Source organism: Nyctereutes procyonoides, unplaced genomic scaffold, assembly GCF_905146905.1.
Source record: "Nyctereutes procyonoides isolate TBG_1078 unplaced genomic scaffold, NYPRO_anot_genome, whole genome shotgun sequence".
Classification (NCBI taxonomy): domain Eukaryota; kingdom Metazoa; phylum Chordata; class Mammalia; order Carnivora; family Canidae; genus Nyctereutes; species Nyctereutes procyonoides.
In genome coordinates this window covers 11,201,856-11,217,587 of record NW_026575051.1, presented here as the reverse complement: position 1 = coordinate 11,217,587, position 15,732 = coordinate 11,201,856, and the positions used below count along the sequence as shown (strand labels likewise).

Sequence of the window (15,732 nt, the reverse complement as noted above, 5' to 3'; positions counted from 1 at the left end):
CAAGTGAGTACTACCAACAATGGTATGGCATCTATAAAATGCAAAAAAAGCTTTCAAAGCAGATTTGGTCACTGGTAATAGTGACAAATATTTTGCTTATCCATTTCTCATAACCTAATTCCTATATCTGAAAGTATTTCAAACTCATGGTTAAAATAGTATTTCCTTAAAAACAACTTTGTGAAAATGTCTTTACCTCTTCTTCCTCAATTTCAGAAGTGTTAAGTTCATGTTTTTGACAGTAAGGACCCTCTTTCCAAGCTTCAGTATCACCACAGTCACAGAAACCTCCACCTCCTGATGTTGTCATCTTGAAAAAAAATTGTAAAGTATCTTGTCAATAAGTATTTACTGAGGGCTATAAGATTATAAATAAGAATATCAAGTGCTCAGGAAATAACATTGTTAAAGTGTTTAATTTCTTTGGAGGAGTAAACTTATATAAATGCCAAACCTCTCAATGTTTCAAAGCTTAAATAAGCCTAAGCTAATTTAAACAATTTTGAAATAAGCTACTTTGTAATGTCTAATAAACTACAGTTATTTTAAAGAGGTAAAATGTGTCCACTTATATGACATATGACTTCCTTATTAGGAAAATCATTAGGGTTTCCCTGCTGAGTTTTGGTATAATGTTGATATCAATGCTACCAGGTTATAGCACTCTAATGTAATATAACAGATTTGTTATAAAGATTCCTATAGCTGCTTTCCCCCAGGAGAGTCTAATGAGAGTGCTACATCTACATTAGAGAAAGTGACCACAGAAACTACAGAAATAGTTTTTCTTTTCTAACATCACCTAAATAGCATTCTTTGACAAGGAAAGAAGCTCAGGAAATATAAATGTAAGACTGTCAGGTAAGAAAAAGTTTTCACCACCTGCAGGATTCATGAATTATTCAGACATTAAGATATGGCAATGACTCAAGGAAGCTGGCAAGACAGAACTTATTTAATTATTGGAAATTCTGCTTTAAAAAAAATACTGTGAAAGAGTGTTTAGCAGTGTGTATTTGATGCAAATTTTAGAATGAACCCTATATACTCTGCTCCCCAAAAGTTATTTGTATGTTAGATATCAAAATATAACTAATGTAAACCTACAAATGACAGTTATTCCCAAGGGCTGCAAGGATATAGGTCAACAAACATGGGCAGGCAGCCATTTGGAAAATGATAACCCTACAACTTTTGTGCTTCTTATGGTTACCTAAGACAGGTAGAGCAGCTTAAAGGAAACCGGGATTCTTTTACTGATTTATGAAAATAAAGGGAACATACAAAAATCAAAGGGGTCCAATTTTGTAGCTGTTTTAGTTCATTATTATCAATACTCTAGTAGAATGAAGAAAAACAAACAGGAGGAAAGTCCTGAGCCAACAGGCCTCCTAAATTAATAAGATTGAAATTTCCCTATGATTTCATTTGAGATTAGGGTGCAAAGTTCCAGGTACTAACATTTCCCTAACTTTTGAATGTTCAAGGCTTTATCTTCAATTTCCAGTAGAGGAACCAACCAGGACAGGCTTAGCAATAATCCACCTTTGTATCCTTGATTTAAAAGTAAATATACCTGATTCTTGGAAAAGTACTGACTGCATTATAGCAGTAGAAAAATAATAAAATTGGTGGGTCTCATATTCTGGGGTTGACCCCTCTCCAACTATGTAGATGTTTCTTTAATATTAAGAAATGACAAATCTTCTGTAGAAGATGACCAACTGAGTTATTTCTTAAATGTATAATTCTGACACTTTTCCTTACTCTTTTTTTCCACGTCCTTCCCTTCAGAACCTCCCTCCCAGTTTTACCTCTCACCTTTTCCTCTAATTTTTGATAACCTTCTGCATAAACCTAGAATTATTGAAATAATAAACATAAGGAAGTAACAAACTAGTTGAAAACCAACATGCAGGAACTGGTATCTGTGAGGTCTTTCCTAAACCATGTGTTCAAGAAGTCTGGATTCACGATTCATTCCTACCCTGCTGGTATCATATGTTTAAGTGTTTAAATAACACATTTCTTAAACCACTATCCTCCATTTTAGTGTTAAATCCTGGAATTTAAAAAAGGCAGAAAATATATCTAACATAAAATTTAATAGTGGGTATGGTTATTATCTGGACATTACTAACCCTATATCGATGGTCTCTGTGAATACTTCCCAAAAAGCACTCCATGCACAAAACACAAGTTGGATCAACTGCACAGTCTCTGTAAAGTTAAAGAAAAAAAAATCAGAGTGTCAGAAAATAACTGTGTATTTCACAACATAATATTTCACTCGGAATACACCCAAGAAGAGCCAGAACAGTGAACTGCCTTGGTGTGAGAAGAAAGGAAATAATATTCCCAAATATCTGTCAGATCTTTGAGCAATGAAGTCAGCTTAAGAACCTGCTTCCCATACCACTGGATGTGTATATCTAATACTAGATTTGCGGAAATCACATTTTCATTTCAGTTGTTTCATTTACTTTCATCATAACGCCAATTAGATACGTTTACAGATCATATCTTAAACAAGAGAATTCCTATACTTCCATGAAATGAAACGGTGAGTTACAAAAATCTTTAAATTTCCACTTATCTTAGTTACTGTAACCTCATAAGCAACTATTCTTCTGTGCTTATTCCTGCATGCCATCTAGGTATGTTCTTACAAAATGTTTTTGAGTGCATGTATTTTTAATGTATGTAAATCTTACTGTGTCACATATTTCATTTTGTTACTTTTTCACTTCTGTAACATAATCCATTCATTTTGTATGTATACATCTGATTTGCTTCTAATCGCTATGTAATATGCTATGGCATGTATCCAAAATATTTTCTCTCTTCTCCCTGCACTGGACACCTGAATTATCTCCAATGCCTTTCTACCTATATAATGCTGTAATACACACTGTGTAAATGTTCTCTTACAGATGTGTCTGAGACTTTCTTTGACATATAAACTGAAGAGCAGAATTGTTGGGTCATATACATGTCAACTTCTCAATCTGAATGCCATGCTACTGTCCAGAGTGGCTACATATCACCCACCAGTTTATGAGGGTTTGTATAGCTCAGCATTTTCATTGCATTTGGTTTTACCTATTTTTTTTTTAAGATTTTATTTTTTTATTCATGAGAGAGACAGAGAGTCAGAGATATAGGCAGAAGGAGAAGCAGACTCCCACAGGGAGCCTGATGCAGGACTCAATGCCAGGACCCCAGGATCACAACCTGAGGCTAAGGCAGATGCTCAACCACTGAGCCACCCAGGCGCCCCTATCTAGTTTTCTAATATGTGCAAGGCTAACATATTTGAAATGATATCTTATTATTTTAATTTGCATGTCTCTGATTGCTAATATGTTTATTCAACTCTTCATATGCTTATTGCTTTTGGGTTTCCTCTTCTATATATTGCCCATTTTCCTGCTAGGATTGCTTTATCTTATTTGCACAATCTTAATCTAGCGGATATAATCACTTTGCAATATTAAACATTGCAAATATTGTCTCCCATTTGTCACCTGTATATTAATTTTGTGTTTGGGGTCCTTTGTTAAATAGAACTGCCTATTTTGATGCAATTAAATTCACACACACACACACACACACGCAATTGGTTTGTATTTTAAGGTTTTAAGAAGTTCTTTCCCCAAAATCAGGTCACAAAAATATTCTTTACTTTCTTCTATTAATCTTCTGGTTTTATCTTCCACATTTAGGTGGAGTAGAATATAGTTGTATATGATGTAGAATATTGTAGAATATAGTTTTGTTTCTCAAACATACACTGAACTATTTTTTTCCAACACCATCTACTAAATGATCTACCTTTTATCTATTGGTTGTGGTATCATCTTTATAAAATATTAAAGATGGGTCTTTAATCTCCCTGGTCTAAGCTGTCTAATATGTGTGAGTGATCTATTTGTTCTTACACCATACCACACTATGTTACTATGGCTTTGTAGTATATCTTAATATCTGGCAGGTTAAGTTCCCTTTTATTCTCTTTTTAAAAAATGTTGACTTAGCTATTCACAAACTCTTCTTTATTCGTCCACACATCACTTAGGATAAGTGTACAGAGTCTCTAAAAAATATCCAGCTGAAATTTTGACAGAGATTACTTAGAATTTATTGATAAATTTCAGGAGTAAGAACATTGTCATAAGAGTAAATTATCATGTCCATAATTATTCCTTAAGTCTTCTACTGAAGTTATAAAGTCTTCTTCATATGAATCCTTTATATTCTTGATTAGATTAATAAAGATGTACTCCCTAGATTTTATTTTAAATGATACATATTTAAAAAAAATCCTTATCTAGTTGCCTAAGGATGATGAAAAGAAACAACACCGATTTTTAGTATCTTTGATTAACCAAAGCAGTTCTAATAGTTTGTTGAATTATTTTTCTTCCCAGGTAAATGAATACATAGTCTGCATGTAATGACAATTTTATCTCTTTCCTTACCATATTTACACCTTTTTATTTTTCTTTCTTATACTGTTGACAAGGACCTCCAGAGATATATTAAACAGCAGCAGTAAGAGTAGGCATCCCCACCTTGTTTTAGATATTAAAGAAAAACATATCTAAAAGTTCTCCATTAGTATTATATTCAAAGGTTTACTGATAAAGTGCTTTTCTAGAAAAAAATTAAGCATAATATCGTGCCTTTCCTATATAAACTGCACCTCAAGCTAATCAAAGGACTGAGGAGGGACTGTATTTCTTTTATAAAAGACAAGCTAATAAAGAAAGAAATGATCGGTTAGAATATTTTGCTACCTCCTAATAAAATAATGATCAACAAGCATCGGTGACTGCTAAAACACTGGATAAAAAGGTTAATGAAGACCTTTTTTAATGGTTGCATCTGCATGGTACCTAAACCCACTGATCATCTTAACAAACAAAAAAAACAGAGAAGCATCATGGGCTTCCTGACATGAAGAATTAAGAAGTTACACATCAATATTTATAAAGTATAAACGTAATAATTCAATTATACCTAACTACCTGTTTAGAAGAAACACAGGGAGAAACATGTTAAGCAACACCATGGGGACACAGTAAACAAATCCAGACTGTGGAAAATTCCACAGGACAAATGATCTGGTTTCTTAGCAATATAAATGGAAAAAAGAAGAAAAGAAAAAAAAAGAGGGAGAGGAGCGATTATAGATTAAAAGAATGAGGAATAACAGCCAAATGCAATGTGTGGACTTTGAATTCACATGTATGAGTCAATCAGAACAATTCCATTCAGGCTAGATATTAGATAATGTTAAGGAATCAGTGTTACTTTTTTAGGATGTTAATGGTTGTAGAGGGGGAAAAAAGATGTATTATGAGTAAAAAGGCATACTGCCTAGAATTTGCTTTATTTTTTTTTAAAGATTTATTTTTATTTATTTGTGATAGACACACACACACAGAGAGAGGCAGAGACACAGGCAGAGGGAGAAGCCAACTCCATGCCGGGAGCCCGACGCAGGACTCGATCCCGGGACTCCAGGATCGCGCCCTGGGCCAAAGGCAGGCGCGAAACTGCTGAGCCACCCAGAGATCCCTGGAATTTGCTTTAAAATAACCTGATGGGCACTTGGGTGGCTCACTTGGCTAAGCATCAGACTCTTGATTTTGGTTGAGGTCATGATCTCAGGATCATGAGATTGAGCCCCCGACCCTTTGTGTTAGGACCTGTAGAGGGCAGGGAGCCTGCTTAAGATTTTCTCTTCTCCCCCTCTGTCACCCCCAGCTATCGCTCTTAAGAAAAGTAATCTGGCAGGGCAAGAAAAAAAGTGTGTATGTGTATGAGTATACATAAAAAGAAATGCCATAGGGCAGCCTGGATGGCTCAGTGGTTTAGGGCTGCCTTAGGCCCAGGGCCTGATCCTGGAGTCCCAGGATCCAGTCCCATGTCAGGCTCCCTGCATGGAGCCTGCTCTCCCTCTGCCTGTGTCTCTGCCTCTCTCTGTGTGTCTCTCATGAATAAATAAATAAAATCTTAAGAAATATATATTTTAAAAAAACTTAAAAAAAGCGTTGCTATATATTGCTAATTGCTGAAGCTGAACAATGAGTACATGTCAGATCTATTATACCCTTCACCCTATTTTTAATGTTTGAAGATGTCCATAAGAAAGTTTTTAAAAATCTAACACCCAAATATTCAGTAGTCTGCTAAGAATTTATATCATAAACAATTGTTGAAATTTATAAAATGCTTTCCAGAATCAACTCAGAAAAACATAGTTTTCTTCTCTATTAAAATGGTGAATTACATTAATAATTGTTTTATTTATTTATTTAATTTTATTTTTTTTATTTATGATAGTCACAGAGAGAGAGAGAGAGAGGCAGAGACACAGGCAGAGGGAGAAGCAGGCTCCATGCACCAGGAGCCTGACGTGGGACTCGATCCCGGGTCTCCAGGATCACACCCTGGGCCAAAGGCAGGAGCCAAACCGCTGTGCCACCCAGGGGGATCCTATTTATTTATTTTTAATAATTGTTTTAAAGATGAACTATTTAGATTCCTCAACTAAATTCCATTTGATTATGATGCATCACTTTTAGTATATCCTTGGATTCAGATAGCTAATATTTTATTTAGGATTCTTTCACCTATTATTAATAAAAGAAATGGCTCTAGAATCTCTTAAATTTATCAGGGATTAAAAACAAGATTAGGGCAGCCCCAGTGGCGCAGCAGTTTAGCGCCACCTGCAGCCCGGAGCGTGATCCTGGAGACCCTGGATCGTGTCCCAGGTTGGGCTCCCTGCATGGAGCCTGCTTCTCCCTCTACCTGTGTCTCTACCTCTCTGTCTCTCTGTGTCTCTATGAATAAATAAATAAAATCTTAAAAAAAAAAAAAGATATTAGCCTCATAAAGAGTTATAGCAGTTTCTTTTTTTTTTTAAAGATTTTATTTATTCATGAGACACACAGAGAGAGGCAGAGACCGAGGCAGAGGGAGAATCAGGGTCCCTAAGGGGAGTCCGATGCAGGACTCGATCCCAGGACCCCGGGATCACGATCTGAACCAAAGGCAGATGCTCAATCACTGAGTCATCCAGGCATCCCAATTTTTTCCATTTTCTATAGTAAATTGTGTAAAAGAGGAATTAATTTTCCTTTGAAATTTGGTTGAACTCACCTATAGTCATCCAGGTATGGGATTTGTGGAAGGGAAGATCTTTAATTACCATTCCAGTACTGTACTGTTTTCCATACTGTATTCAAGCTACCTAGCACTTTTCTATAAATTTATCCATTTCACTTAAGTTTGTGAATTTTTTTAGCATTTAGTTGTTCATAATTCTCGTATTTCAAAGGCTGCCAAAGTTTTAGCATCTCCATAGTTGTTTTTTTTTTTTTTTAGGGTACCTCTAGACTAAAAGAAACAATTATTCTGTTTATTAGATAGACTCAAACAACTTAGGACCTTTGAACACCTAACCATTTTTTAACACTTAGAATCAAATTGGATACTGCTACCTTCACTGCCTATTCCACAAAATATCTACTTTTCAATCACAACAATGCTGATGACCTAGCTTTGCAAGACATGGTATCATCAAAAGGAATGCAGTGTGTTTCTCAATTTTCATTTTGAATTTTATGTATCTGCATGTTCTTTTCCTTATTCAGTCTTACAAAAAAATTCCAGAGAGTCAGTATATCTCAGCTTTTTACTTTTATTTTCTGATCTTTTAATTTCTTTCTCCTTTGAGTGTGCTCAAGTGTTCTTCATTTAACCTACTGGGCTGAATGTTTACCCTGTTTATTTTTTTATCTTTGAAATAATTTTACTCCTAGGAAAGGGGCAAAAATAGTAGAGTTCCTTTATACCCTAACCAAACTTTTCTTCATGTTAACAATAATACAAGGAAATTAATATCAGCACAATTTATTAACCACAGCCCTTATTCAAAAGTCGTCAATTTTCCCACTATGGTTCCTTTTTCTCTTTCAGTATGCAAGATCCCAGATTACATTAGACGTCACGTCTCCAAAGTCTCCTCCAAATTCTAACAGTTCCTCAGTCTTTTCTTAAATTTTGTGACCACAACTTTTTGAAGAGTACTGGTTACTCATTTTGTAGAGGTCCCACAATTTGGTTTTTTTTTTTTTTGACATGTTCATGATTAGACTGAGTTATACATTTTTGGTAAGAAAGAATACTACAGAAGTGATGCTCTGCCCTCAGTACATCATAACAGAGGGAACATGATGCTGATCAGATATGCCAGAGTACTGGTGACAATAATTTTACTTTGTTAAGATGGTTTCTACCAGACTCCTACACTATAAATATGCTCTTGTACCTTTTATAATTAAATATATTCGGGGAAATATTTGAGACTATTCAAATATCCTATTTCTCAGTCATCTACTAGTTTTAGCATCTACCGATGGATCTTGTTTACAGTTACCACTGTGTTATTTGCCTAATGGTAACTTTCCATATCCTGCATTCCTGTCTGACTTATTTTATTTTTTATTTTTAAAGATTTTATTTATTTATTCATGAGACACACACATAGAGAGGCAGAGACACAGGCAGAGGGAGAAGCAGGCTCCATGCAGGGAGCTTGACATGGGACTTGATCCTGGGTCTCCAGGATCACGCCCTGGGCTAAAGGTGGCGCTAAACCACTGAGCCACCAGGGCTGCCCCTCCTGTCTGATTTATTAAGTGGAATTTTTCAGTTGGGAAAACTACTGAAAGCATCCCTTCTCTCTCATTTATTCAAATACTTACATCAGTGTGGACTCATGAACATTTATTTTATTTTGTGGGTTAGAATTTAATCCAATCATTATTTTATTGTTCAAACTGTTTCAACTGTGGCCACTGGAAGCTCTTTCAAGTTGGCTCCTGTGCCCTTTCAACATGCCCTTTCCTTTTCTTGGGGAAAGGGAGCAACACAAGATGTTTGAAACTTACTTTGTAGTCCAGGGCTTTCCAGTCCCAGCCCTGGAATCAGTCAGTCATTTCACCATGAAGTTCTGATTCCTTTTATTGGACACTGGTATTTAGAAACCAGTATCTAGGTACTAGGTGTGCTCTCTGCTACAGGAGTTGCAGTTTCTAGGTCCTTTCAGCAGACAAAACCAGGAAATGTATGTATGTACAGCTATTTTAAAATATTTTTTTCATTGTGATAAATGTATTCTTTAATCCTTACCTATTTCCCCCATCTCCCACCAACCTCCCCTCTGGTAACCATAATTTTTCCTCTATAGTTGAGTCTGTTTCTTGTCTCTTTTCTCCTTGCTCATTTGCTTTGTTTCTTAAATTCTACATGAGTATATCATAAGGCATCTTTTTTTTTTTTTATTGAGAGAGAGAAAGTGAGACACAATGAGTGAGGTGAGGGGCAGAGGGAGAAGCAGACTCCCCACTGAGCACAGAGCCTGATGTGGGACTTGATGACCTAAGCTGAAAGCAGATGCTTAACTGACTGAGCCACCCAGGTGTCACTGGTATCTGTCTTTGACTGACTTATTGGTCGTAGCATTATACTCTCTAGCTTTAATCACATTGTTGCAAATAGCAGGATTTCATTTTTATGGCAGAATATTCCACTGTATAATAAACCACATCTTCTTTACCCATTCATCTATTGATGAATACCTGGGGTGCTTCCATAATTTGGCTATTGTGAATAATGCTGCAGTAAACTCAGGGGTGTATGTATCCTTTGAGTTTTTGTTATTTGGGGAGTAAATACCCAATAGTGTATTTACTGAATCATTGGGGAGTTCTACTTAAGGTTTTGAGGAACTCCATACGGTTTTCCATAGTGGCTGCACCAATTTGCATTCCTACCAACAGCCCATGAGAGTTGCTTTTTCTCCACATCCTTGTCAACACTTGATTGTTTCTTGTTTTGATTTTAGCCATTCTCACAGGTGTGAGATGGTATCTTATTATAGTTTTGATTTGTAATTTCCTGATGAATGATGTTGAGCATCCTTCTGTCAGCCATCTACATGTCTTCTTTGGAGAAAAGTCTGTTCATGACTTCTACTCATTTTTAAGCTGTATTACTTATTTTTTGGGTATTGAGTTACATGAGTTCTTTATATATTTCGGATACTAACTCTTTATCAGATATGTCATTTGCAAATAGGTTCTCCCAACCAGTAGGTTGCCTTTTAGTTTTGTGGATTGTTTCCTTCGTTGTGCAGAAGCTTATTTTGATGAAATTCCAATAGTTTATTTTTGCTTTTATTTCTCTTGCCTTAGGAGACATACCTAGAAAAATACTGCCACAGCTGATGTCAGAGATTACTGCCTGTGCTCTCTTCAGGAATTTTTGTGGTTTCAGGTCTCAAATGTAGGTGTTTAATCTATTTTCAATTTATTTTTGTGTGTGATGAAAGAAAGTGGTCTATTTTCATTCTTTCACATGTGGCTGTCTGATTTTTCCGATACCATTTGTTGAAAAGACTGTCTTTTTCCCATGTATATTCATTCCTCTTTTGTTGAAGATTAATTGACCATAAAATTGTCGGTTTATTTCTGGGTTTTCTATTCTGTTCCATTAATCTGTGTGTCTCTTTCTATGTTAGTACCATACTGTTTTATTTACTACCTCTTTGGGACCCCTGGATGGCTGAGTCAGTTGAATGTCCAACTCTTGATTTTTAGCTCAGATCTTGATCTCAGAATCTTGGGATCAAGACTTGCACTGGGTTCTACACTCAATGGGTAGTCTACTTGAGGATTTCTCTCCTTCTGCTCATGCATGCACACGTTATCTCTCCCTCTCTCAAATAAATAAATTAAAAAAAATACCACCACTTTGTAATATAACTTGTAACCTGGAATGCTGCTATTTCCATTTTTGGTTTTCCTTTTTCAAGACTGTTATGGCTATTCAAGGTCTTTTGTGGTTCCATACAGGTTTTAGGACTGTTTTAGTTCTGTGAAAAATGCAGTTTGTATTTGGTAGGAATTGCATTAAGACTATAGATGCTTTGGATACTACAGATAATTTAACAATACTTATTCTTACAACCCATGCACATTCCATGGACTATCTTTCCATTGTCTTGAATTTCTTTCATCAATGTTGTATAAGTTTTCAGAGTATAGGTCTTTTACATCTTTGGTTAAGTTTATTCCTAGGTATTTTATTCTTTTTGGTACAACTATAAATGGGATAGCTTTCTTAATCCACTTTCTGCTGTTTCATTATTAGTATTAGGAATGCAACAGATTTCTGTTCATTGATTTTGTAACCTATGACCATACTGAATCTGTTCCATCAATTCTAGTAGCTTTTTGGTGATGTCTTTAGGGCTGTCTATATATAGTATTAGATCACCTACAAACTGAGAATTTTACTAGTTTGGATGCCTTTATTTATGTTTTCTAATTGCCATGGCTAGGATTTCCAGTACTATGTTGAATTAAAGTGCCAAGAGTAGACATCCTTGTCTTGTCCTGACCTCAGGGGAAAAGTTCTCAATTTTTCATCAGATGTATGACATTGGCTATGTGTTTTTTGTATAAGTCCTTTACTATGCTGTGATACGTTCCCTTTAGGCCCACTCTGTAGATGATCTTTATCATGAATGATGCTGTACTTTGTCAAATGCTTTTGCTACATCTACAGAAATGATTATATGGTTTTTATCCTTTCTTTTATTGATGTGACGTATTATCTTGATTGTTTTGTGACAATCAAACCATCCTTGCATCCTGGGAATAAATCCCACTTGAGAGTGGTGTATGATTTTTTAAAATGTATTGCTGGATTCGGTTTGCTGATATTTTGTCATGGATTTCTGCATATATATTCCTGAGATATATAGCCTGTAGTTTGTTTGTTTGTTTGTTTTGTGGTATCTTTATCTGGTTTTGGTAACTAGCCTTACAGAATGAATTTGGAAGTTTTCCTTTCTCTTGTATTTTTTGGAATAGTTTGAGAAAAACAGGCATTAACTCTTCCTTAAATGTGTGGTAGAATTCACCTGTGAAACCTTCTGGTCCTGGACTTTTGTTTGTTGGGAGTTTTTAAATCACTGATTCAATTTCATTGCTGGTAATCTGTTCAGATTTTCTATTTCTTCCTGTTTTAGTTTTGGTAGGTTGTATGTTTCTAGGAATTTATCCATTCCTTCTAAGTCGTCCAATTTGTTGGCATAAAGGTTTTCATAATATTCTGTAACAACTGGGCAGCCCCAGTGGCTTAGCGGTTTAGCACTGCCTTCAGCCCAGAGCGTGATCCTGGAGACCTGGGATCGAGTCCCACATCAGGCTCCCTGCATGGAGCCTGCTTCTCCCTCTGCCTTGTGTCTCTGTGTCTCTCTCCCTGTATCTCTTGTGAATAAATAAATAAAATCTTTAAAAATATATATTCTGTAACAACTGTTTGTATTTCTGTGTAGTTATTTCTTTTACTAGTGATTTTCTTTATTTGGGGCTTTCCTCTCTCTTTTTAAATGAGTCTTGCTACAAATTTATCAATTTTTAAAAAATATTTTCAAAAAACCATGTCCTTTGATCTTTAATATTTTCAAAGAACCTTTCATTGATCTTTTCTGTTTTTGTTTTTTTTTGTTTTTGTTTTTGTTTTTTTTTTTTTTTTTCGTTTCTATATCATTTATTTCTGCTCTTTTTGCTATTTTCCTCCTTTTGCTAGGTTTGGCAACTTTCTTTTCTTCTTTTTCCAGCTCCTTTAGATGTAAAGTTAGGTTGTTTGAGATTTTTCTTGCTTCATGAGGTAGGCCTGTATTGCTATAAACTTCCTCTTATAACCACTTTTCTACACCCCAAAGATTTTGAACTAATTTATTTTCATTTGTTTCCACCACAGAAATTATTTTTAACCTTTCTTTTTTTTCGTGGCAGATGTTTTAAAAGTATAGACTTCCTATTAAATATTCCTTTAGCGATGTCCCCAAAATTTCAACACACAATGATTTTATCATTTCATTCTGTTTCTAAACTTCCTGGAGACCCAGGATCGAGTCCCACATCAGGCTCCCGGCATGGAGCCTGCTTCTCCCTCTTCCTGTGTCTCTGCCTCTCTCTTTCTCTATCATAAATAAATAAATCTTAAAAATAAATAAATAAATAAATAAACAAACTTCCTTAGTGATTTCAGTAATATTCTTTTACTTAACATTAGCAATGGTAGTTTCCAAACATAAAATTTATTTAACTTACCTTTTCTTGTTTCTTATTTTATTAAATATAGTGGGAGAACATCTGTATGGCTCTGAGTCTCAAGAATTAACTGGTTTCCTTTAATGTCGAATATACAGATTGCTTTTTAAAAACTTAGATATAATTCACACATAAAAATTAATCTTTTTAAAAGTGTCCACCCTAGGGGCACCTGGCTGGCTCAGTTAGTAGAGCTTGTGATTCTTGATCTCAAGGACATGAGCTCAAGCCCCATATTGGGTGTTGGGCTTATGTTAAAAATAAATAAATAAATAAATACAATGGCTTATTAATTAAAAAAAAAAATGTAAAAAAAAAAAGTGTCCAAACTTGGCAGTTTGTACTATTATAAGGCTGCACAAACATAATCAACCAAAATGTTTGGGGAATGTCTATTCAAATCCTTTGTCCATTTTTAAATTTGGTTATCTTTTTGTGTCCCTTATTGTTTTCTAGATAAATTCCATTTCCCAGAGATGAAAACTGCTATACCAGCTTTCTTTTGTATCATACTTTTGGCTGGTATTTTTTTCTCCACTGTTCTATTCCTATTTTTAGTGATTTTCAGTTTTACTTTGCCTCTCATAGACAGTATTTTTGGATTTCTAAAAATCAACCTAAGAGCCAGTCTTTACATAATCATAAAGAAAAGTAAAGCCAGATCCTTGTTCTCTAAGAACCCATCATTTAACAGAAAAAACAAATGTGTACAGTTACAGGACCAATACTTAACTGCCATATTAAAGTATGCTGGTTTGGTGAAAGCACACACAGATCCCTCAGATTTTAGAGCTTTAGTGAAAGCAGTCATCTCCAAACTCTCGTGGATCATACATCCCTTATTAAAATGTTTAGAGCATGCACTATGTAAATATATTTGTATTACACACACATATTCATAATTTTACTTATAAGTTGTATTTATGTGCTACTACTATATGAGACTAACTAGTCCCTCAATTATACTACTGTGTAACTGGAGTTCCAGGAGTAGGAAAAATGAGGCAGAAAGTATATTTTAAAAAGTAATAACCTGGGCAGCCCGGGTAGCTCAGCGGTTTAGTGCCGCCTTCAGCCCAGGGCCTGATCCTGGGGATCCAGGATCAAGTCCCATGTTGGGTTCCTTGCATGGAGCCTGCTTTTCTCTCTGCCTCTCTCTCTCTCTGTCTCTCATGAATAAGTAAATTAAATCTTTAAAAAAAAAAAAAGAACCTAAACTTCCCAAATTTCGTTAAAGACATCAACTTAAAATTCAACAAACTCAAGGAACCCCATAAGGATAAAAACAAAGAACATACAACTAGGTATATCATAGTCACATTACTGAAATCCAACAATAAAGTGAAAATCTTGAAGGCAGCTAGAGAAAACGAAGCACTTGTGTTACAAAGCAACATAGGTATGCTAATAAAAGCAGACATCATCAGAAACAACAAATGTCAGAAGATAATGAAACAAAATCTTTCTTTCCTTTTTTTTCCCCTTTTCAGCATTTGAAAGTATCAACCCAGAATTCTATATTCAGGAAAACACCCCTAAAAAATGAGGGAAAGCTTCCAGTTTCCAGTGAGCATGTAAGAAGGTTGGAGGTTGCTACACTGTCCTAACAAATAAAAAGTTAAACAAACTGAAAAACCATTAACCCATCTTAGATGTACAAAAGAAGTAAGGTCACAGGACAAACTGCTATCCCCGAAATTATAGAGACCAATAAATGAATACAGAGAAACACAACTTGAGAGAGCAGAAACCCACAAACACAAACCTCTACAGGAACCAAAATTAATAAATTAATTATCAGAATTAATAAAGGACATTGACAATGTCCTTGTGACATTCACAATGATAAAAGGGTCAATACACCAGGAGGTCATAGAGATTATAAACATCTATATACGTGGCTAATAATAACTGAAACATAAACTGATAGAACTAGAATAAATCAATCCAAAATTACATCTGAATATTTTCATACCCTTTTCTCAGTAATTGATAAAACAGCTAGTCATAATGGATAAAACAGCTAGTCATGCTGAGGTTAGAAACCTGAATTACACCTGACAAATTGCTGGAGGCTCAGTGTGAATGTTTGAGAGATTAAAACTCCAGTCATGGGGAAACAGAGAGGGACCTAACATTTTGGTGAGTTTTTTTTCCTGGAGTTCTACTAAGTTCTTACAATGAACATCAGAGAAAAGTCCTCTCATGTTTCCAGGGGTGGGGAAAAAAAAAAAAGGAACCATTCTGAAATATGCAAGGGCATTCTGTTCTTAAAAAGTCTGCCCTCAGAAGAAACTATAGTCAGAGCCTAACCTGCTGATTGTTTTGTTTTGTTTCTATTTTTTTTAACCTGCTGGATTTTATCAGAGTCTAACTGACCTGGAAAAGAGAAATATCCACTTCCAGCCCACTCTAGCCATCTTGTCCCACATAAAGACAGGTGATGATGGTAGAGTGGTGTCAATGAAAAGCACATAAGTTCAGAGTCCAGAGGCATAGGCTCACTAGGAGACTGAGATCAAATCAAAGG

At 35.3% G+C, this 15,732-nt stretch overlaps 1 protein-coding gene across 6 annotated transcripts in view; it reads right to left on the bottom strand.

The window, feature by feature from the left end:
• UBR2 (ubiquitin protein ligase E3 component n-recognin 2) overlaps positions 1-15,732 on the bottom strand; it is a 128,542-nt gene that overhangs the window by 81,982 nt on the left and 30,828 nt on the right. For all 6 annotated transcript variants that reach the window (XR_008665150.1, XM_055330931.1, XM_055330932.1 and 3 more), the window contains exons 3-4: positions 2,142-2,220; positions 197-310 (exon numbers count right to left, since the gene is read on the bottom strand). Coding sequence is in view for 5 of the 6 variants with exons in the window: in XM_055330931.1 (XP_055186906.1) it covers positions 197-310; positions 2,142-2,220 (193 nt within the window). In the remaining variant the exon portion in view is untranslated. The remainder of the gene's footprint in view (positions 1-196; positions 311-2,141; positions 2,221-15,732) is intronic.